Below are 23869 nucleotides of genomic sequence, written 5' to 3'. Positions count from 1 at the left end.
CATGTCGTTGTCATCCCAACATAAACTTATTGGAGAGCTACTTCATGAGTGTCACTTTGTTACTGTGAGGAACTGTAATGTAAATGTCTGGTGTGCAGGAGCTCTGATGTAGAACCCACAGATTGAGAGCAGCTGCTGTAGAGGATCAGAGTTCTCTGCCAGCCCTGGTGTTTGCAGAGATCCCCTGGGTTCCTAGTCTCCATGGCTTTCCCAAGGACAGGGTTTATTCTTGGCCATCTCAGGGCCCGGGACCTCACAGAAACAGCCTCTCCCATGTCCTTCCTGTTGAGGAGAGCGTGGTTGGTCCTCAGCACAGACCAGTCAAACAGGGCGCTGTATAGACACTTGGCCAGGGAGTCTCCTGCAGTTATGGCCTCTGGACAGAGGGGTTTCTTCCCTGGGGTGGGGCAACCATGCCAGGTACAGGCAGTGATGCTCAGAGTCAAGACCTAGTTTTGTCTTATTTTCATAGACAAAGTTGCCCAGGCTGGCCTCGAACTTGCCTTGTAGCCAAGGATAATTAAACAACTGATCCTACTGCCTCTACCCCCCATGGCCTGGCATTGCAGATGAGTGTCACCAGAGCTGGTTTGTCACAGCTGCTATACGGCTCTAAGTCAGGTGCCTCATGTGCAGGAGTGTTATGACTGTGCCATCCCCACCCTGCAACCAGGGTTTTCACCTTTCTCCTGCTGAAGTCTGCTTAATCCCACCCTGGACCCAGGACACAGCAGCTGTGGGAGACTCAAAGCCTGGGGCTTCAGCACAGCATGGGTACACAGCATGGCATGCAGCCTACACTGCTGTGAAAAAGCCAAGGAAGTGCTTCTCAGCTCACCCCCTGTAGGAGTGTCTAGTCCATCCTTCTCTCCATGGATGCAGACATCTGCTTCCAACTGCCCGACATGTCCCTCTGGTTTTGACTTTCCTGGATGCCATGTCAATGCCACCACACAGAGTGCTGCCTCTACTGGGGACACTCACACAACCTCTCTGGGGGACATCTGAGCCAAGCAGGGATTGGGTGCACTGCAGAGAGGTCAAGTCATGTCGTGAAGTACCTTGTCCCACAAAGGCTCACTGTTCAGGGAGTTGACTGGAAAAGTAAGCTTATGCCCCTGGGCAGGGTTCCCCATAGGGAGTGTCCCACACCCTGCTATCAGGTCTATTCCTGGTGCCATGCAAATTCAATTTGCAAGACCCAATGCTCTGGAAATGTCAAGAGCTAACGGAAATGTACCAGGAAGTGCACATCATAGCAAAGGGACAGGATGGCACAGAGACCTATGCTATGGGTTAAAGGGCACGGAAAGGCCACCTCGAGCACAGGGGTCAGTCACCTCTTTCACAAACAAGGCAAAGGTCAATGCTCTCAGCTCTGGGAGCCTACAGGGCTCTGTGGCTCCTAAGCCCTGCAGCTGCAGCCAGAAGCAGCACTGAACAGGATGTAAATGCTGAGTATGGCGATGTCAATAAAACTTTATTTACAAAACCAAATTGGTGGTAGTGGTGGTGGTGGTGGTGGTGGTGGTGGTGGTGGTGGTGGTGTCGGCGGACTGGTTCATTTCAAAGCATGCTGGAGTGTCATGGCCACTGAGCATCGGGAAACACAGAAAGGAATGCAGGGTTCCCAACACCCAAGACGTCGACCTATGGCACTGGAACTGGGTCCCTGAAGGTAAGTCTGGACAGTCAGATAAGGTAAGTACAATTTATTACAAGGAAATGGGACAAGATAAATCTTCTCTTCATCTCGCTATGCTTAAGCATCTTTAAGAGTGCAGGGAATTCATGTCTATCAGTCTGGTTTAGAAAAGTGTTTAGAGACAGCAAGAGTAAACTCCATGGTTCCCTGACGAGGGTTCCAGGGATTCTGATATCTGGGTCAAAGTGAAAGTTAAGGTGAAAAAGGCTGTCAGGCAGAGCAAAAAGATTCCAATTTCTGGTCTCTTTGGGCTGTAATTTTTACTGTGTTCAAGGCCATGAATGCAGACAGGGTAATAACGAATACAGAACAAGAAGCTAGAGCTTCATTAAGACAAAACGTAAGTAAAAGTTTTGCCCTCTGCACCATTGCCTGAAGCAGGTTTTTCTAAGTCGTTTCCCGAGGATGGCATGTTGACCATTAGATTCACACGATGATAATGACGAATTCACCTGCCTTTTCTTTTCCTATAATTAGGCCAGCATCGATTCAAGGTGTGGCCCAACCGACTTATTATAAAGGATGATACTGGTTGGTTGAAAAAGGTAGTAGCTTTCTATGAACCATATATTAAGTTTTTATGTATATTAAAATTAACATTGGAAAGAACAATGGTAGGAGAGGAAGCTGGAGGACAACTGCTGCAAATGCTTGCTTTTGAAAATGCTAATGAAGAGTACAGGAGAGCATTATTACCTATAAAGGAGGCTGGGGATATTAATGCTTATATGAAGGCATGCAAGGGTATCTTTTCTGAAAATGGAAAGATGCATATTTGGCACGTATTGATCCAGATAGAGTTATTAAATTATATGTTTAAATACTCTTGAATATCCTACAGGCGCTTTCGCTCAGGATGTGTTGCCTTTAGAATGGGTTTATATTAAATAAAACTTTAACCAAACATTAACAAATAATGAGGAACAAATTTCTTTAATTATTCAGCAAGGCATACAAAGACCTGTTACTCTGTGGGGATATGATTGTGCTGCTATTGTTTTCCCATTAAGCAAAGATAAAGGGGAATATTTAATGCAGATGTCTGAGGTTTTTCAATTAGCCATGATTTCTTACACTGGAAATATTGAATTTCATCCTCCCCATAGTAAATTGTGGGATTGCTTTAAAAAACAAAAAAAAGTTTGATAAATACACTAATTTCTGTTGATCCATTACCATCACCGTTTACTGTGTTTACAGATGGCTCTAACACCAAGATGGCTTATTGGACCAAAGATTAATTTTGGGGACAAGAATCTTCTTTTGGGTCAGTACAACAAAATGAATTATTAGCGGTAATTAATGTATTCCAGGATTTTACTCATGATGTAAAAATATTATAGCTGAGTCCGCTTATGTTGTAGGAGTAGTACAGAATATTGCGACTGCTGTTGTTTCTACATCTAAGCATATATTAAATGTTATTCTCACATATTAAAGGACTATTGTTATTATGAAACTCTAGAATATTCATTACACATACTAGATCACATTCAAAATTTCCAGAATCTTTAACACTTGGCAATCCTATGGTAGATCAATTAGTGGCATTTGCTACCCCAGAAGAACACAGTCATAATCATGCCAATACAGGATATTTACATATTAAATATAAGCTTCCCTATTCTCAAGCCAAACAAATTATTGCTAATTGTCCTATGTGTCAGTCTTCACGTATAAAATGTGTTCCATCTCAAATTAATCCCAGAAGGATGCAACTTAATACATCGTGGCAGATGGATGGAACCCATATTTCTGAGTTTGGTCGCCTTTCACATATAGATGTAAGCATAGATAATTTTTCAAAATTTGTGTGGGCTACACCATTGCCAGGAGTACGCACTGCTCATGTTATACAGCATCTATTGGAAACTTTTGCTGTTATGGGACTGCCCTCTAAAATTAAAATTGATAATGGACCAACATATATTTCTTATCAATATAAACAATTTTGTCAACGATATCATATTGTACATATTACTGGTACAGAACACAATACACAAGGACAAGCTTTTGTTGAAAGAATTCACCATACCCTGAAATGACAAATTATAAAATTAAAAAGGGGGAAAAGAGATGGCCTTATGCAACCTGAAGGAGTTTGCAGACCAGTCCCAGAGCTATATTGGCACAAGCATTATACGTTATTAATTTTCTTAATTTACCACAAGGTGAAGTTATATCAAGAGCCGATAGACACTTTGTTGAACTTCCCCCCAGAAGGCATGGAACAGACAGTATGGATAAAAATTGCCCGGGATGCTGAATGGCAGGAAGGGACATCATTGTATATAGGGGAGAGGGTTTTGTCTCATTACAGGATGGGAGACTATTCTGGTTACCTGGGAGATGGATCCAAGCACAGAATAATAAGAACTGCTCCCTACCCTCAAAGGAATCCAGTTAAACCAGCTACATTTTCTCCTGATGGATGTTCTCAGGAGATGAGGAGGTGTCCTCCATTACTGAGGCCCTGGCTCCTCTTAGTGTCCACAAACAACAATGGATAAGGATCCGTGTAGTGACAACCCTATTACCTATATGGGGTAAGGTGAAGCGATTAAGCACTGAAAGGAATAATTTTGTCCCCTTCAGGAAAGTCCTTTACTGCTGAGCACTTATTCTTAGCAATGTGTGTTTTACTCATGGTTTCTTCTGCTGCGGCCAATGCCAGTTATCGGGCTTATAATGCTTATCATGATGAAATCCTACTACTTTTCTGTTAGTAAATATATGGATAATGACACAGAACATGATTGGAAGTTAATTCAAGCCTATTTAGAGTGTATTGAAAGTGCTTCAAAAGTAATTAATGCCTTGAAATATGATGTTCGAATGTCTTTTGGTAAACAGCTAGAAGATACTACCCCTATGGAAATAGCGAAATTATTGGCTAATCAATTGACAGGATTAGATCCCAAGGCTTGGCTTCAAAGGATTTTCCATAGCATGGGAGGAGCTAGTTTTGCCATAATCTTATGTACATTATGTATTATGTTGCTTTATTTTTACCTGACTAAACCACTACAAGGACCTTTAGCTATGTTATGTAAAGTGTTACTTTAAAACAAAGAAAAAAGAAGGAATTGTTAAGACATAGAGATGCAGCTCCAAGGCAGGGTCAAGAAAGGCCTGGTGACAGATTCAAGTAGGGCCTGGAATGCCGCCCTGGAGAAGAAAATGTTTTTCTCACTTGGCCTTAAATTATGTTCTGCTGTGTCCCGTTTCTGTGGAAGTGGTTCTAAAGCTCTCTTGGTAATGGTGAGTATATTTTGATTATAATAAGAAAGGTGATTTTTATATGAATATTTTTAGAAGAAGCTTTTGTTTATTCGTCTTTCTTTGTTTAATCTTCCCTCATTGTTCCTGGTATCCTGGGAATAATGATCTTATGGTATCTTGACACAATGAAAATTGTAGTAATGCATATTCTTAGCTTAATAAGGATTAATAAAGCTTGCAACTGCGTACAGTTTCTTCTGCCTTTGCTCTGCACCCCCTGTGTCCTGGGGTATGCGACCATACCCAGGGCCCCAACTCACTAGACATTGACAATGGGTCACCCCACAAAACACAGAAGCATCTACCTTAGTCAAAAATGGACATTTTATTGAATGCACACACTAACACTGATTGATCACATCCATAGCTAAGATACTAGGGGCAGATCCGTGGCCCAAAATACATTCCTCTAAACCTATAAAGCGAAAGAAAGAAAGAAATAAAGAGAGAAAGAAAGAAGGAAAGAAAGAAGGAAAGAAAGAAGGAAAGAAAGAAAGGAAGGAAGAAGAAAAAACACAAAAAACTTAAGCTTCTCATAGGAACTTCGCAGGAAGTGTTGTCTGGCGGTCAGTTCTGATTAGGCCATTTTAGATGAAACAGTGCACAGTGACCCTTAATGTGATGGGCCCTATATAAAGCTTTTTGCAATATTGGAATTTTAACAAACCTCATCCAGAACATACAGCAGAGGCAAGGATGTGATCACCATGTCCTTGCTCTCTATCAGGTTATTTTTCTGTGTCCTTGATTGTCAGGCATAGAACAGCAACAATCTGAAATAGCTGGTAGACATGGAACAAAGTGGCTAAAACTATAGCTGTGGGTTGCACACCTCAACTGTCAATGGCTAATGCTGTCCTAGAGACCTCGGAGGCCCCTCTTGTAAGACTGTCTATTGGAAATGGAAGCACTGACTTCAAAGTGAACCGGGCCAGCCAGGGAGAGGGCAACATGGATACGTGAGACCCTGTCTAAAACCAGCACAGAAACCAACCCTTCATTCAAAGCATCATCTATTAATTCTTTATTATTTCCCACTTTCTCCCTACCAGCCTTTCAGTCTGGAATGGTAGAAAAGGACTGGGAATGTTCCTTCTATTCTAAGGACCTTGATCTCTCTTTCCTTAGGTCCACATTAAGAACACATGCAAATGGGTATCACCAACTGAACAACTTAGTATCATCTACTCAGTATATCTAGCCTAATACTGTGCTATGACAATCTCAAGCTTCCCTGAGTTTCGCTGACCCAGCAAGAAGTATGAAGTACTGAGGCCACACCCCAGTGATCCTTTCAAGGGGTTAGAAGAAAGCCATGAGAGATGCTCCACTTCTTTGTCCTTAGATTAAATCACATTGACACAATGTGGATGGACTATTTAACCAGACATGTTTCTCCCAACCCCACCTTTCTGAGTTCAGACCATGGCAGAATTCATGCCCCACCACCCTAGATATTGAGTTTAGTGATATGTAATTATTATTTAAACCTATGTATTAAATTTTGTCATTTTGTTAATTTTTGTGGTTTTCCCAGTCTTCTTTGATTAACTTTCCTAGTATTATTAATTTATCCCCTGTGTTCTCTGGTATTTTGTCCTTCCCTTCAAACTAAAGTATTCCTTTTAGGATCCTCTACAGAGCTGTCTTACTGGTTATACATATTTTGTTAAATTTATTTTAGTGTGCATTAGTCAGCCCAGTAGCTGTGCAGTTGCCTGCCCTCCATGGTATCAGATCTACTTTCCAAACAATAACGCTCAACTCTTACTGGCTGTGTAGCATCTTGGCTGCTCTTTGTTCCACTGGGACAGCCCTCAGGACCAGGCTCTCCTCTCCCTTAACCATGGCTGCTGTCCTCTTCCTCTCTCCTCTCCATCACACACGTTCTTCCTTTATTCTATGGCAGCTTCTTCCTCCTTCTTCCCTCCTCATGATCCTCTCTAGCAAAGCCCTCAGAAACTCCCCTCCCCCATCTCTCTGCTGTGCAGCTGTTGGCTGTTGGCTTCTTTATAATCACAGTTAACTGGGAACAGGGTCAGTTATTTGGGGTTAACCAGTCCTGAGTTCCACAAATTAGCATTAAAATACAAGCAGCATTAGGCCAATCCACTACAGGGGTTTTTGTTTGTTTGTTTGGTTGGTTTGGTTTAATTTTCATTTACCTTTTTACTTGTTATTTTATTTTTGGCTATTTTTTATTAATTGGTTATTTTATTTATTTACATTTCAACTGTTGTCCTGCTTTCCAGACTCCCCTCTTCAAATTTACATCCCATTTCTGCTCAGCTTTGCCTATGTGACAGTGCTCCCCCACCCACACATATCCATTCCCACCTCACACCTCTAGGATCTGCCTTTGGTGGGGCTACAGGCCTCACCTTGAACCATAGAGCATCCTTGCATACAGTTTGGCTGGCAGTTTGGCCCCTGGGAGCTTGGGGATTAGGGAAAGAAGATCTGTTCAGATATTAAAGCCAATGTTTGCTGCATTCTCTTCTTTTTCTGGTTATATGTGAAATTATGTTTGTGTGCTTCTCTTTTTTTAAATTATTGAGAGAAGATTAATTTCTTGGTTTTTCTTGGGTATAGTTTAGTTCATTGTCATGGAGTTTTCCTCCTATTAGCCTCTGTTGTGCTTTCTTACAGAAAAGAATTCTTTAAATTTGGTTTTGTCATGAAATATCCTGGTTCCTCCTTTTATGGTGATTGATGATTATGCTGGATATAGGAGCCTGTGTCTGCGTTACATCTGCCCAAGATTTTCTGACTTTTAGAATCTCTGTTGAGAAGTCTGGTGTAATTCAGATATGTCTGAATTTATTTGTTACTAGATATTTATACCTTACCCCTTTTAATGTTCTTTCTTGATCTGTGCATTTAGCGTTTTAATTATTATGTGAATGGAGGAATTTTTCTGGTACAAGTAGTTTGATGTTCTGTAGGCTTGTTGTACCTTTATGGCCTTTTCTTTCTTTACCTTATGAAAGTTTGCTGCTATGATTTGTTGAAGGTGTTTACTGGATCTATGAACTAGAAATCTTAATTCTCTTCTATATCTATTATCCTTAGGTTTCAACATTTAATTGTGTCCTGAAATTCATGGATGTTTTGGATTCAATAAACCATACATGTTTATCTGAGATGGGTGTTTTGTGCTTTGTGGGATGACCTCCTTGACCCCAGGCTGCATGAAGAATCTCAGCTGACAATGGGGACATAAATTATAAGTATGTGTAGCAAGACCCAGGCCTCTTCCAGGTTCTTAGATATTAACTGAGAACCTCAAATACAGTAGTAATGTGATAGTGTGTTGTGAATCTAGTTACTATTCTCTATTTTGATATAGATGACTCTTTTTGTGTCATGGTCAGCTTATAATGACTAGAAGACCTAAGCTTGAGAATAACCAAAGACTACATTGCTTCTCTAGCAGCTGAGCTTTTAAAAGTCCTGGTGTGACAGCAACTGTTGGTGGACATTCTGGATTATTCCTTCTGTACTTTAACTCTCTGTAACTTCCACCATCAGTAAGTTAGTTCAATTCCATAAATTGGAAATCCATCACCTGGAAGAAATACTCTCTCTTTTTTTTTTTAAGATTTATTTATTTATTTATTATATACAAGTACACCGTGACTGTCTTCAGACACACCAGAAGAGGGCATCATATCTCATTACAGATGGTTGTGAGCCACCATGGGGTTGCTGGGATTTGAACTCAGGACCTCTGGAAGAGCTGTCAGTGCTCTTAACCACTAAGCCATCTCTTTAGCCCAAGAAATACTTTCTGAATATGATCTGAGATTGGCCATGGAAAAAGGGTAGCTTGAACTGTCCCACCTAGGTTCTGGGCCTGCACAGGCCTGCTCTCCAAAAGAAACCTGTGTTCACAGCTGTTGGCTGGCTAAGAAAGATTTCACGAGACGTGATACACAGCCCTCGGACTTCTGCTTCAGTCATCTGCACAATTTTTCCCGGACGATACCCTCATGCCTCCAGCAGGCGGGTGATGAAGCTGTCCACTCTCAGCTCCCCTTCAGCCATCTTGTGGGCACCAGACTCTCCTCCCTGCAGCAGGAACAAGGGCTTCTCCATGGTGGCTGCAGCAGCAGTGGTGGTTTGACATTCTCACCTAGGAGGCCCTATGCCTTTCTACCCCAGTTCCAACTCACCTCAGGCCCGGGCCTTCCCCCCATCCACTTCCCACGGAGCAGGGAGAGCAGCACCCACTAGAAATAAAAGGGAGGCCTTGGTCCTGCCAAGACTGAACCCCAGTGAAAGGGATTGTTGGGGGGGGGAGGGCGGTAATGGGAGGAGGATGGGGAGGGGAACACCCATAGAGAAGGGGAGGGGGGGTTAGGGGGATGTTTGCCTGGAAACCCAGAAAGGTAATAACAATTGAAATGTAAATAAGAAATACCCAATTTAATAAAGATGGAGAAAAAAAGAGAAAAGTGTCACACATTTAAAACAGAAGAATATGGACCCTAATTTTAAAGCACAGTTCTGTCAATTAACTATATCTTTAAGGAAGCTCAGAAAATCAGGCCAAACAATATTTTCTCGGTTTATGTATCTGTAATGTCGCATAAATAATAATGTCCGTTTCTTGCTATTGTGGAGGGAATTAAATAGTTAATATGTAATCATGGAAATTTTGAAGTACCATCCATTTTTCTGTTCATTAAATCAATCTTCCCCATTTCATTGATCAAGTATGTACGTTTTCTTTTCATAATTACATGTATAATAAAACCAGCATAAAAACCTTCAGAATTGTATAAGCTTTCACTTTTAATAAATTAAATTAGCTATTCTTTGTATTTCTGCTGAACATTTAAATGTTCTTCATATGTCCCAATGCTAGTTTATTAGGTACCTATAAACTTTAAACTCTTTGCCTGAGAGCATGAGTACTATTTAATTATATAGTAACTACACTCAGGCTGTCCTTGTATTAGAACCAATTATATCAGACTCTAAGAAAAATTACTATTGCTTTAAAGTTTGTGTGTGTATGAGTGTGAGTGTCTGTGTGTGTGTGTGAGTGTGTGTGTGTAAGTGTGTGTGTGTGGGTGTGTGTGCAGCACATGACCAAACAACTTTCAGGAGCCATTTCTCTCCTTCTGTCATGTGGGTCCCAGGATGTAACCCAGATGTTTGACTTTGGCAATAAATAATATTACCAACTAAATAAATAAATGAACAAACAAAAAACAAGCCACAAATCAACTTTAAAAGTAAAGGCCAGAAGTTCACAGAATAGTAGCATTGGCCTTACCATATCCTTTCTTTGGGGATGGGAAAATTAATGTTCTGAAATCCATGACTTTCAGGAATTGTGATATTCATGGAAATTCAATTCCTTTGCAGATGCTCCAGTTGTTGTGGCCAATTGCTAGAAAGGTCAGCTTAAGCTTGCAGGACCCCCACCATCCCTCCCCCTGCCTCCACAGAAAGCTCAAAAGACACTGCCCAGAACTTACTCCACATTCCCCAGAACCACTTTCTTTGTCCATCATTTCTTTGAGACGAAAGGTCAGACTCCTTCACCCTAGTCTCTCCACAATCGACATCCCCCCTCCCAAAACACTTCTAAGACTGGAAAACATGTCTTAGGATGTATCTGCCAGACTCAGACTGAGACAAACTAGGGCACTGGTTGTCACTACAACATTGGTGACATAGCAGAGGATGCCAAGATCTCTCTAGGAGACAATAGAATGTCCAAGAAGGGACAGCTGATGTCATGGGGAACAGACTTTGCCTTCCTGCTAATGTTCTCCCTGTACTGAGCATAAGCAGAGGTGCCCTTTCCAGGAGACTTTCCCGGGGCAGAGGCACTGAGCATCTCCTGCTTCCAAAGCCAAATTTTCCTCAAGGCTTGATTATAAAAACCTTAGTAATTCCTATGCATCTAAATGAATGGTTCCTTCCAAATCCTGCCCAAAAATGTCTCATCCTAACTCAAATTATCCTCCTTCACCAATATTAGCCATTAAAAATTCCTGAGAAATAATACCAGTTTGAATATGCAGTCAAAATGTTCTCCTGTCTTATTATGTACAGGTGCTTGAAATCACATCAAGAAATAGCCTGCATGGAAGGTTGCAACATGGGTGTGTGTTAGGGGAACACTCATGAAGCCTTGTGCTTAGCATTCAATGGTTGCCACAAAATTCTTTAGGAGGAAGACTTGAAATCATTATGGTGCTAGAATCAGTGTGGAGGCCAGTTGGCATAGGAAAGTGAAACATTAGAGCCACCAGTGAAGGCTCCTGTTGGGCCCTACCTTGGTGTTTCCCTCCCCCCTCGCTGAGCCTTTCAGCCTGCTATAGCAAGAAATTGTTTACACCTTTGACAGCTGCTCTTAGCCCCTGATTTGGGGCTGGGATTTTCCATGGCACCCTTCCTCCCCACTGAGCTTTCCTGCTTCTTGTTTTTAAGAAGCTGTTTATGCCCCTGATTGGGCTGGAACTTTCACCACACAGACTTGTCCTATTTTCCTGGTTGGGGATTTTCACCTGCCTTGTTGTTTTTCCACAGCTTTTGCCTCTGGTATATAAGGAGATCTCAGTAAAGCCTTGGTGGCACTCGCTAAAAAGGGGTGACCCGTGTACGTGTTTTCTTTCAACCCCACAAACCTACACCCAATATTCACACACTGTCAGCGCAGGCACTGACAATAGGTATCACAATAGAAACTAGTAACTAGATTAACCAAACTATCACATTAATGCTGTATTTCGTGGTATTTTTTTTTTTTTTTTTTTTTTGCTCTCCTAGAACCTGGAAGAGGCTTGGGGTTTTCTAATCCTACTCATAATTTATTATCCTTCCCAACACTATGGGCTTTGTTCTGTTAATGCTAACAGCGGCATCCAATACCTAGGATATTTACTACTGACATGTGTGACATGAGACAAAACAGTCCCTGTCATCCCTCACCTGAATAAACTTGCTTAGAGGACAGTGTAGGTGGAGGGTCCTTCTTTCCTCTCCAAGATCGAGAAACATTTCCAGTCTTCAGACAAGTGTGTCAGCCATTGTCCAGTGACTGTCTTGAGATGTCCACATTGTCAGCTGAGTGTCGTCATCCAGCCTGCCCTGTAATTGTTGTAGACGATTAATAGGGTTCCAGCCCTAGGATTTAATTCAGTGCTACAGTACCTGCCAAACACACTTAAAGCCCTAGCTGCCACCCTAGTCCTGTGTGCTCTAGAGAAAGAAAATAAAGAACCACATTGTCTATCAAGTTTCTCCTCCAATAGAAGGAGAATCTGCATCGGTCTTTTAAGTAACTCTAAGCCCCAGCTTCCCCACAGCTCCCTCCATCGATTGCACTATTGGTGCATTTTCAGTAATGCTCACTTTATTTTTGGTGTGCAAAGAATATGCACCATGTCAGTAAAGTGTGTGTGTGTGTGTGTGTGTGTGTGTGTGTGTGTGTGTTCATCCATGAACTCACTATAAATTATTATCAAATGACCCAGAAGACTGTGGAGAAACCTGTCGATGTGCATGCAGAATTATGTTACTACTGTTCCATGGCACCTTGCAGGGAACACTGAAATACTGGGCTGCTTTAATAGAGCCTAAAACCAGGCTATGCATGATTTTTGGTGAGATTGTGATGTGCAACACCACAACAGAGATCAGCAGAAGCTTCATTTATTCCATGCTGCTGTTACCAAGTGAGGCAAAGCCTCATCCCATAGAGAGTCTGGTAGGATCTGATGAAGGGCAATAAACTCAGGGTTGAAATCAAGCCTTTAGAAACAAAGAGAAAAATACAAAGTCAAGGAAAGCAAGAGCTGTCTTTTCTTCCTCTTTTTTTTTTTTTTGAGAAGAACCACAAGAGAAACAACCCCTTCCTCAAACTAACAATGCACAAGAGAGACAATACATGAATTAAAAATCAGAAATGAAATGAGGGACATTACAATAGACACTGAGCAAATTCCAAAATCATTAGTTCTTACTCCCGAGGATTTTATGCCAGAAAACTGGAATATTTATTCGATATTGTTGATTTTGTAGACAGATAACAATTACCAAAGTTAAATCCAGATCTGGGAAGGTATCTGAAAAATACCCCTAAGAAAATAGATACACTCATTAAAGGTTGCATACTTTATATATTATATTGCTTTCTTTTTGCATGATTAAACCCCTTCAAGGACATTTAGCTATGTTATAGAGAGTGTTACTTTTAAAACAAAAGAACAGAGAAAGAAATTGTGGAGTCACTGAGAGACACTTCCCTGACAGGATCAAGGAAAGACGGCTGAGAGATGCAAGCAGGGGCTGCAATGCTGCCCTTGAGAAGAAAATGTTTTTCTCACTTTACCTTACACTATGCTGTACTGTGTCCCTTTTTTGTGGAAGCGGCTCTCATGCTCTCTGGGTTATGACAAGTATATTGTGATACTAGGAAGAGGGGTGATTTGCTATACAGATATTTTAAGGAGAAGCCTTTGCTTAGTCTCACTTCTTAGCCTAGTCTTGATTCAGTCGTTCCTGGTATCATGGGAATAACGATCTTATTATATCTTGCCAAAAGGTAAAGTGAGGTAATGCATATTCATGCCTGTATAAGGGTTAATAAACATGCAGCTGCATGCAGTTGCATCTGCCTTAGCTCTGCATCCCCTGTGTCCTGGTTATTTGTGACCGTACCTGGGCCCCCAACGCACTAGCTGTTGACAAGCATCACCCTTTTCAGTGTTAGGTATATATTTTTTTGAAATCTATGATGTGGAGGCGTATTACAGCAACAATATGAAATAGCAGGCGGGCATGTATGAAAATTGCTGTGTTTAAGCTAGGTGTGGGGACAAGTCCTCAAAAGGAGCTGTTAAGATGGGAAACAAATAATGCATTTGTTGCTGGAATTGAGTTGCCTCAGCTGTGTTGCTCTGCCTGCTCAGTGTCCATTCAACCTCACTCTGTTTCTACAGAGGAACTCAAGGTTTGCCCCAGCTGCCTGTGAGCTGGGATATGGGCAGAGAAAGGCCAGGACACAGTGGTGATTTCCCACTCCTCAGTTATGCTGAATTTTCCACTACTGTACTTGTAAACACAAGTACAGTGTGGTCAGTTATTATAGATATTTGTCATTTCTTACAGAGGGCAACTATGATTGACTACACCCAATTCTATAAAAAACAAAACTCAGGAAACCTGGCCCTTGGCAGCAATGAATCAAGAAATATCTAGGATGGTGGGGCATGAATTCTGCCAAGCAATGAACTCAGATAGGTGGGGTTGTGAGGAAGATGTATGGTTGAATAGCCCAATAGATTCACGTTGTATCATCTTGATTTAAGCTAAGGACAAAGAAGTGCAGTATCTCTGATGGCTTTCTTCTAACCCCTTGAAAGGTTCACTGGGGTTTGACCTCAGTTCTTCATTCTTCTTGCTGGGACAGCAACACTCAGGTAAGCTTGAGATTGCCATAGGCACAGTATTAGGCTAGAAATGCTGAGTAGGTGATACTAAGTTGTTCAGATGGTGATACCCAATTCATTTGTTCTTAATGTGGACCTAAGGAAAGAGCGATCAAGGTCCTTATAATACAAAGATCATTTCCAGTTCTTTTCTACCTTTCCTGAATGAAAGACTGGTTGGCAGAGAATGGTAAAAATTCAAGATGATGCTTTGAATGGAGGGTGGGTTTCTGTGCTGGTTTTAGACAGGTTCTCAATTACCTCATCTTGTTCTCTACGTTGCTCGTCAGGTTCACTTTGAGCTCAAATAAAGCTGCTTCCACTTTCCAACAGGTAGTCTTACAAAGGGGCCTCCAAGGACTGTGAGGACAGCATTAGCCAATGAGAATTGAGGTGTGTAACCCACAACTATAGCTTTATCTGAAAGACCCTCAGACAGAGGAGACTCTCGCTCCAGTCCTGAGGACAATCACCACCCCATGAACACACAGGACTCAGTCTTGATGTAAAAACAAGAGGTTTACTTTGGGATACCAATGCACTGGGGCTCCACACAGTCCTCACGCAGGAGGGATGTGAGGAGCCTCGAACAACAGAAATGTACAGCTTAAACAGTCATTTACGATCACACAGTTTCCTTAGCTCAGCTATTTTGGTGCCAAGGATATCTAGGCAGATGTTTCTCGGCCTGGAATTCCTAGGATAAGGCCTTAACCACATCAATGTAGCTATTTCAGTACCAAGGACGTCTGACTTGATATATGTTTTCTTATCCTGGGGTTTCCAGGACAAGGACCATGATATCTGTCTTGGCAGGTGTTTCTCTTCTGGAGTTCCCAGGACAAGGCTATAGCTATGTCAGCCTATAGCACAGCTGCATTCAGTACCAAGGATATCTCACTTCTATAGTGGTCAGTCAGCTTCCCAGATGTTTCCTGTCTTGTAATTGCCCTGCAGTAGATATGTTCTATACCCTCTGTTCTTATGGTCAGGCAGCTTCCTAGAGAGTGGGTGGGAATGTGCTTTCTGTACTTTCTGGTCTATTGTCTAATGTCAAGGGTCTAAGCGAGGGCCAGCTTAAAGATTCTCATTCTTAAGAAATGGCTGTACTGATATATAAATGGGGATCTTTCATATCCAATTTCTTCCAAGTCTACCAGCAATCTCAGATTGTTGCTGTAATATGCCTGACAATCAAGGACACAGAAAAATAACTTGATACACAGCAAGGACATGGCAATCATATCCTGTGTCGTTATGTATGTTCTGGATGAGGTTTGTTAAAATGACAATATTGCACAAAGCTTTATATAGGACCCATCAAATTAAGGGTCACTATGCACTGTCATAGCTAAAATGGCCTGGTCAGAAGTGACCACTGGATCACTCTTCTGTAACGTCACATGAGAGGCTTGTGCTTCTTGTGTTTTTTATTTTTCTGTTTTTTTTCTTATTTATTTATTTATTTATTTATTTATTGCTTTATATATTGTCCGGAAGATAGTTCAAGTCATGGATCTTGCCCCAAAATCTGAGCTTTGCTACTAATACTGTAAACAGTATTAGTGTATGCATTCAATAAAATAACTTGGTTTTTTTTTTTTTTTTAGTATGATAGATGCTTTTGTGTTTTGTGGGGTGATCCATGAAACAGGAGTGAAGATGCTTGTTTCTTACTCTGTCCACTGAGTTATATCTCTAGGCTTGTCCTACTCCTTTGGCTGCATACCCCCCCACATCTGCTGACTATTTTATTTTTCAGATGAAATCACACGTTATAGCTTAGAGAGGCCTGTATGCAATCCTGCTTTGGTAACTTAAGTGCAAAGAGGAGAGCCCCACACTCAGCCTGAGGGTGCATTCTCTGGTAGATCCAATATTTGAGTTTCCTCTGCTAACAGATCACCACATTGTTGCCAGGACCATAATGAATGCAATTCTTTCTCCTAAGGAATCTGGTGGCAACTGTCAAATGTTAAGCACAAAGCTTCAGGTTGTACCTATAACACACACCCACATTACAACCTAGCCTACAGGCTATTTCTGGGTGTGATTTCATGCACCTGCACATGATGAGACATGAGACATCTTTGGCTACTTATAGGAACTGGTGTGATTTCTCAGTAATCTTTAATGGGTAATATTGCTGACTGAGGAGAATTTGATGTAGGATGAAACATTTCTGTGCAGGGATTGGGGAGGAAGCACTCATTTAGATACATAGCAATGACTTAGGTTTTTCCAATCAAGCCTAGAGCCAAATTTGGCTTTGGAAGCATGTGGTGCTCAGTGGCTATGCCACAGGGAAGTCTCCTGAAAAGGGCACATCAGCTTTTGCTCAGTACAGGCAGAACATTAGCAGGGAGGCAAAGTCTGTTCTCCATGACATCAGCCGTCCCTTCGTGGACATTCTATTGTCTCCTAGAGAGACCTTGGAATCCCTGTGATGTCACCAGGATCGTTGTGACAACCAATTCCCTTCTTTTTCTCTTAGTGTCCAAAGGATATATCCACAGACATGTTTGCCCGTCTTTGTAGGCACTTTGGGAGAGTTGATGTTGATAGAGAAGAGTCTAGAGTGAAGCAAACGAAACCTAAAGGTAATGATGGACACAGGACATGGGGAATGTGGAGTAAGTTCTGGGCAGTGTATGTTGAGCTTCCTCTCAGGGGTGTGTGTGGGGGTCTTCCGCTGGCCTTTTTAGTAATGGGCCACAACCACTGGAACATCTCCACAGATATTGAATTCCATGATTATCACAATTCCTGAAAGTCAAGGTTTTCACATCATTAGTTTCTCCATAACCACATGGAGGATATGGCAATGCCTATGCTATTATTGGGTGAACTTCTAGTCTTTACTTTTACAGTGCATTCGGTGTGTTAAATTGATATAATAACACCATAAGTAGTCATGGAGGGTACAACTTTTCTGAATTAAACAGGGCATCAATGTACTTCACTTTCATTGCTTCTTTAAATTCAGTGACTATCTAACAGTAGTAAGAGGGAGAGAATTGTGCTCCTGGCCATGACCTTATATTCTTAGAACTCCTCTGACTACCTCTGGCTGACGGGGCCAATCTTACCTTCATATATTAGAGGTTCTGTGTGGCAGATATTTTTCTACAGTAGCCAAACTATACGGAGCAGGTAGAGAAAGAGCCTGTATCCTATTGGCCTGTGTGGGCGGGCATAGGGAACACCTGGCTGCTTACATCTCTTGGTCTCTATATAGTAGTGGGGGAACTGTGATCCACTTAGGAGGCCTCTTACACATAGACCAAACTCCTTGCAGTGACACTGGCTTCCAAGCATGTTCTCCTGTTTGACCTCACTGTGGTCTGTGTATGCTCTATGCATTCGCCCCATGCGGGTTCACTTGTGTTCTTCTACCTACAGAGGCCTGCAGACAGACGTCATCCCCTGAAAATGTCCTAAACAAGGTGCAGGCCAACGAGGAAGAGGAGAGGCTGAATAGAGAACTGGAGCTAACTACCAAGGAGAGAAATGAGCTGACAGATCGCCTCCTTTATGTGACAGGTGGATCCATGAGCAAGAGGTGTGCATTGCTCCAAACAAACGACCTTGTTCTAAACCTCATCTCCCATAGAGAGGAGATTCAGAACCTGACCCTTACTGAGGAGTGAGTTTGGAAATGGACTCTCTGATTCCGCCTGTTGAAAATCTGAACTTGTGATCTGAGTGAAGATTTCAGGGAAAAAGTCCCTGGAGCATGAGTTCCCAGTGTACAATTGGAAAGCCCTTGACAGGTGGCAGCTTTGCAAGGTTCTAGGTGCTGTGAGTTTGTGGAGAGTGTTTGTACTTGCTAGGAGGGGACTGAATGCTATCATCTCCTGGTAGCAGCCGTAGGTGACAGGTCCCACATTGTTCATATCAATGCTTAACTAGAAGGCCTGAGGCTCAGGCCTGTTCTTCTTGTCTGTGTGCCTTACACTCTGAGACAGTAATGGTGCATGCATTTCTACTGATTCTCATTGTGCTCTTTCCATATTTGTCTCTCTTTCTCATTCTCTGAGTCTGTTTACTTTTCTTTTCTTGTGGGTGTGTCCCAGTTTGTGTGTCTGTGTGTGCACAGGTCTGCATGCATATGCACAACTTTTATATGTTTCTATGTCCCTGCACACTTGGAATTTAGGGGTCTGTTTTTTGACCTCAGGATTTACCTGTATAATAGTTTCATGGAGGTGTAAGTGCTTTATTTTGGAAGCCCCACTTTCAACAGTAAAGTTCTTTGCCTGTGTGGTCACATTTGTCTATACATTTGTATGCCTTGGGCAGATTATAAGTTTGTGGCAATATCTGGTCTCATCTCCAGAATTATGTGTACTGTCTGCCTCTAGAATATTAGTTATTCGGCTTGTAGCATTCCACTTCTCAAAACAGGAAAAATGAAATCAGAGGTTTCTGGATGTGTGTGTGTGTGTGTGTGTGTGTGTGTGTGTGTGTGTGTGTGTGTGTGTGTTTGGGTAAGCTCTGTGGCCTAGGCTCTTGACATCATAACAGGTTTGAATGCAGATCCAGCTCTCCTGATTGAAAAAAGTGAGCCAGGGAACCCTTTATCTGGGTGCTTAGCTTCTGTTATCCTGGGCACACAATTCCAAGTTTCTGAATCTGAAGAAGATCCAAATATGTAGAATTCAGAAAGTGTCCTTCCAGGGCTGGGCTAGTACAGGACACAGCCTGAGTTCATATAATCTTAAACCTTGATGTTCATTGGGTTCTATCTTCCTGGGGCCAGCCCCTACTTCAGGCCAAATCCATTTTATGAAAACTTGAAGATAAAGGAGAAAGAGGTCATGTCATTACTGCACAACTTAGACACAAAGAACATTGAACATCGTGAGAAATTTCAGGAGCTCAAGAAGGAGATTAACTTCTATCGGTAAGTACTGGTCAGAAGGGCCCATCACTTGGGGAATGGCCATGTCTGCCTCTCTTTGTTCTGGACTGGAGAGCCTGCAGCTCTGGGTCCATGTCTTCTGCTGTTTAAATATCACTGTGCCGTGGGTCTTTTGGACTCAGATTCAGTTCCATAAGAGACTGTTACTTATCACCACAGTGTCTATGCATCTTTAGAAGGCTCTGGATAGAACTACACTGATTCAGGCATCAGAGTGTTATTAGGCCAACCTGCGGCTCTGGGGTCATACCAGGTTTAACAAAGCGCAATGTGTGGACCACATGGTTAGCATGACCTCCCTTGGTTCTACTGTCCTCTTGTGGTTATTTGCTGCCTACTAATTGATGTTGCCCCAATGCATTGGGCTCACATGGATAGTTGAAGATCCCTTGTTCTTTTGGACAGAAATGGACTCTTATTTGTGCTTGGATCACAGAAACAATTTATTCTTCCCTGGATTAGCCGTTTGTTGTTTGTGCAGCAGCCTTACATGTATGGAGATATATTCTATGAAGTCTTTATGGGTATCTGGGTCCTGGTGGAGTTTGTGGGATTTGGCAGTTGGAATGGGAGGAAGAGGCTTCAGGATCTTACTATGCAGAGTGTGTTTCCAGCAACCTGCACAGCCGGCTCCTGATGGACCAGGCATGTATGAAGAAGAAGTTGGTCACATTGAAGCAGGAGTGCAAGGAGGTACAGCGATATTTGTTTGAGTTGAACCCGAAGGATGAAGACGAACAGGAGAAGACCAGCAACCTCCAGACCCAGCAAAATGTGGTAGGAACAAGCAGCTGAGTCAGATTGACAATGTCTGACACCATTTGCCTATTGGATACATCTTTGCTTCCCCTATCACCTTTCTAATCTCCCCACACCCAGTCAGTCACCCACCTCATGTGATAGAGTTATTCATTGCTCTGTCTATGCACAAGTATTCTGGGATGTTAACCACTCCTCAGAAACTGAATTATGGGCAATTATACTTCTCTGCCCTTTCTGAAACTGCAGTCCAGAAATGGTGACAGAGGAATAACATATCACATGACTGCATCTCCCTATCACAGATTGGATGCTATGAAGAGTTTTGAATGAGTTCTTGGTTGTGTGACAAAGGTCATGCAGGGGCCATGTGATGGTTGGAAGCACTTTGTAGGGATAAGAACCAAGTGCAAATGGCAAATGAGTCCTGGTCATTGGCTTTGCTCTGGGTATCATGTGGCCTTCTCCTTTCTTCCTGCACCCCAATTAGGTCTCTCCCCATTTCCCCATTCTTGGTTTGCACTGGTAGAGTCTGAGGAGCAGCTTGTTCTCCCACAGTACTGTGAGGGTTGCTGGTGATGTTCCCAGCCTGCAGAGATATCAGCAATGATTTCAGTGAAAGATCAGTGCTGTCTGTCCAATGCAGCTGAGGGGACAGAAGGCAGCAACTTGACAGCTGGTATGCATGTCCCCAACAAATCAGTGTCTTAATAGCTGCCTTCTCCTCCCAGGTCTCAGGAACTGCAGGAGACATGGCATAGGACGGATCCCAGGAAGACAGCCCCCTGAGGAATGAGTTTCTCTCTCAGGATTTCCCTGTGACGACAATCCTCACAGTCAAAGACTTTTTGGGGGAATATTCTTCTTCTCAGATAATTTCCTCAATGTATAGAGACCCTAAATTTATGTATCCGTATGCCAGCCTGTCTCATTGAGGTCTTTCTCCTTTCTCATACCGACAACACCATTTGAGAGACAACTGAGGGGAATGCCTTGACATCTCACGTCCTAGAGGAGAAACAGCACTACAACTGTGTTTCTAAATGTTCATTAAGAAAATGCTGTTAAGAAATGTTTTTGGTTATGATTTTCATTGAAGTTTTCTTTTTGTTATTTCATAGTTATATATTCTTGTTACTGTTTTTCATTTTTTATACAATTTTAGTTGTTCATTTTATGCCTGTTTTTTGTAAATTGTATTCCTTATGAATAAAAATTGATTTGTAACTCTTGACTCTTAAGACCATCTTATTCAAGGGTCCTTTCCCCTCCTGTAGATTTAGAACTGACAGCTAGATATGGATCTTTGCATGGTCCAGTGAATTCAAAGCCACCAAGGGGTACACAGGGTGATAGTGTCTTTTGTGTGGATAATGTGACTTTTTTTATGGACACACACTTTATGATGTAATCACTGACATACTGTATCCATGCTGTCATGTATTCTGCTCATCCTAGTCTATATCAGTCTACAACACACATTCCTTATTGACTGTGTGCACCAGATATTGAGTAACACACACTCATGCCTGTAGAGCTGCAGAAAAAATGACAACTTTCACAAAGGAATATAGAATAATCCTAATCGAGAACCATGTGCCTCAGTTTTTCTTACAATACAGCATTAGTATTAAACCACAAAGATAATGACCATCAACGTCATTTTGGGAAATAGGTTTTTATAGGTGCAGTTTCACTTGATCATTCATATGCTGTGTTTTTTATTGTTGCTGATTATATTTATTTTTATCTTTTAACTCAATGGATCTTTTTTTTTCAAATGTATGTCTGGGCCACTCCTGAGTGCATTTCCCTCATGATCCAAAAGAGGGAATAGCATTCCCCATTGTAGATGATTGTTAGGGACCATGTGGTTCTTCTGAGAGAGCAGCAGATGCTCTAACCTGGGAGTCATCACCACAGCTCCTGTAGGTAGCTTTTGTCCTTCCAGGGCATGTGCTATACTAGATGGACACGATCACCTTCAATTAAGGAGAGAGATCTCAGGAGATGTGTATGTACAGGTGGTTTAGCGGTGCCTGCTCAATGTGGCAGCCTGCTAGGCATCCACACCGGGCTCTGGTGCCTCCACTGCTCATTGTGCATTCAGAATCATTCTCCAGCATCACTCTATTTCAATTCCAAACAGATCTTTCACTTACTATCGATGATTATATACATTAAGCACATCTGATAAAATACAGAAGAGACTAGCCTCCTTCTACAGGCCAACTTGGCATAATGAATTCTTTTGATAGAAAGCAAGATAATTATCTTAATCTATGCAGTTTAGGGAGGACCTCAAGACCACCCATACTGAATGCAGACTGCAGCTGTGACCACATGTTTCTTTTGCAGAGCAGGTCTGTGCAAGCCCAGAACTTAGGTGGGACAGTTCATGTTTCACCTTTTACGTGGAAATCTGTGATTGTATTGAGAAAGTATATTTTCCACGTGACTCATTTCCAATTTATGGAATTAAACTGACTTACTGAGAGTGGAGGTGACTCCGAGAGATAAAGTGCAAAAGAATAATCCAGTATGTCTGCAAACAGATGCTGTCTCATTAGGGCTTTTCAATGCTCAGCAGCTGGAGAAGCAAGGGAGAGGCATTGGTGACTCTCAAGCTTAGGTCCTCTAGTCATTATAAGCTGAGCATGACACAAAAAGGGTCATAGTTATCACACTAGAATCTAGTAACTAGATTTAACTCACCTACCACATTAATGCTGTGTTTGGTGGTATTTTTTGCCCTCTTAGGACCTGGAAGAGGCTTGGGGTTTTCTAATCCTACTCATAATTTATTATCCTTCCCAACACTATGGGCTTTGTTCTGTTAATGATAACAGCGCCATCCAATACCTAGGATATTTTCTACTGACATGTGTGACGTGAGACAAAACAGTCCCTGTCATCCCTCACCTGAATAAACTTCCTTAGAGTTCAGTGTAGTTGGAGGGTCCTTCTTTCCTCTCCAAGATCGAGAAACATTTCCAGTCTCCAGACAGTGTGTCAGCCATTGTCCAGTGACTGTCTTGAGATGTCCACATTGTCAGCTGAGTGAGGGCAGGGCAGGGCAGGGCAGGGCAGGGCAGGGCAGGGGATTGTGGCAGGGCAGGGCAGGGCAGGGGATTGGGACAGAGTCCATGAGATGTCAGTAGGCAACAGGCCAGCTGGGGCTAGTGTGGGTACAGGGCTTCTAGTGTGGGTGTGAGAGGAGGAAATTAGGAATGGTCAGATTCTGATGCAGCACATAGGCCGGAAGCAGCTTAGATCATCTCAGTGCCATATAGGGACATTGTAGACACTGATGGGCAGTGTGCGGATGGTAGGGCCCCATATAGTGCTCTCTGCAGGTGTCAGGTGAGCATACAGTGGCTCTGTCAGACTTATGACAATCAGGCAGGCACTGGGTGCAAGTGAGAATCATGGGACAAGTCCTGTGTGCAGCCTGGTTTTGGGACATTCCCAGGTGCACCGTGGACTGCAAATTAAAGGCAAAGGACACAGGGAAGCCAGCAATTCCCATGCACAGGACATAAATACCTGTAGATCTTTCTAGAATTTCCATAGACTATCTGTCACTAGTCCTCATTATAGAAGGCACCAACATTCTGCCCTCTACTTCAACTTGGTGAGACAGCTATTCTAACTCCAGCAGGAAGGCCTCAGGGAAGACAGTAAGAACTCACAGGTGACCACTTTTACTATTGAAACAGGATCTTCCTATGGAGCCCAGAGTGTCTG

General features: G+C 42.3%; 2 protein-coding genes across 3 annotated transcripts in view; one reads left to right on the top strand and one right to left on the bottom strand.

Moving 5' to 3' along the window:
- The window catches only part of LOC134483121 (uncharacterized), a 43986-nt gene that overhangs the window by 11192 nt on the left and 8925 nt on the right, over positions 1-23869 (bottom strand). Inside the window, exon 2 of one of the 2 annotated variants that reach the window (XM_087596277.1) lies at positions 11939-12097. The exons of the other annotated variant lie outside the window; for it this stretch is intronic. The gene's annotated coding sequence lies outside the window, so the exon portion shown is untranslated. The remainder of the gene's footprint in view (positions 1-11938; positions 12098-23869) is intronic. 2 annotated transcript variants of the gene reach the window in all.
- On the top strand, positions 1648-21355 carry LOC147999286 (disks large homolog 5-like). Its single transcript, XM_087596457.1, has 6 exons — positions 1648-1701; positions 2906-2972; positions 17842-18001; positions 19202-19345; positions 19978-20140; positions 20854-21355. The coding sequence occupies exons 2-6, from the start codon at positions 2906-2908 to the stop codon at positions 20881-20883; spliced, it is 564 nt and encodes a 187-aa protein (XP_087452583.1). The 5' UTR covers positions 1648-1701; the 3' UTR covers positions 20884-21355.

The sequence above is a fragment of the Rattus norvegicus genome, chromosome 19, assembly GCF_021556685.1.
Source record: "Rattus norvegicus strain SHRSP/BbbUtx chromosome 19, alternate assembly SHRSP_T2T, whole genome shotgun sequence".
NCBI lineage: Eukaryota > Metazoa > Chordata > Mammalia > Rodentia > Muridae > Rattus > Rattus norvegicus.
The sequence above is the reverse complement of the archived record's forward strand: the minus strand, read 5'-3'. Positions and strand labels throughout refer to the sequence as shown.

Bases quoted from the DNA above. Each gene is read 5' to 3' on its own strand.
- LOC147999286 (XM_087596457.1), top strand. From the start codon at position 2,906: ATGGCTCTAACACCAAGATGGCTTATTGGACCAAAGATTAATTTTGGG. The intron at 2,973-17,841 runs GTCAGTACAACA...TTCTACCTACAG, and splicing joins GGACAAGAATCTTCTTTTGG to AGGCCTGCAGACAGACGTCA. The intron at 18,002-19,201 runs GTGTGCATTGCT...TCCTGGGGCCAG, and splicing joins GGTGGATCCATGAGCAAGAG to CCCCTACTTCAGGCCAAATC.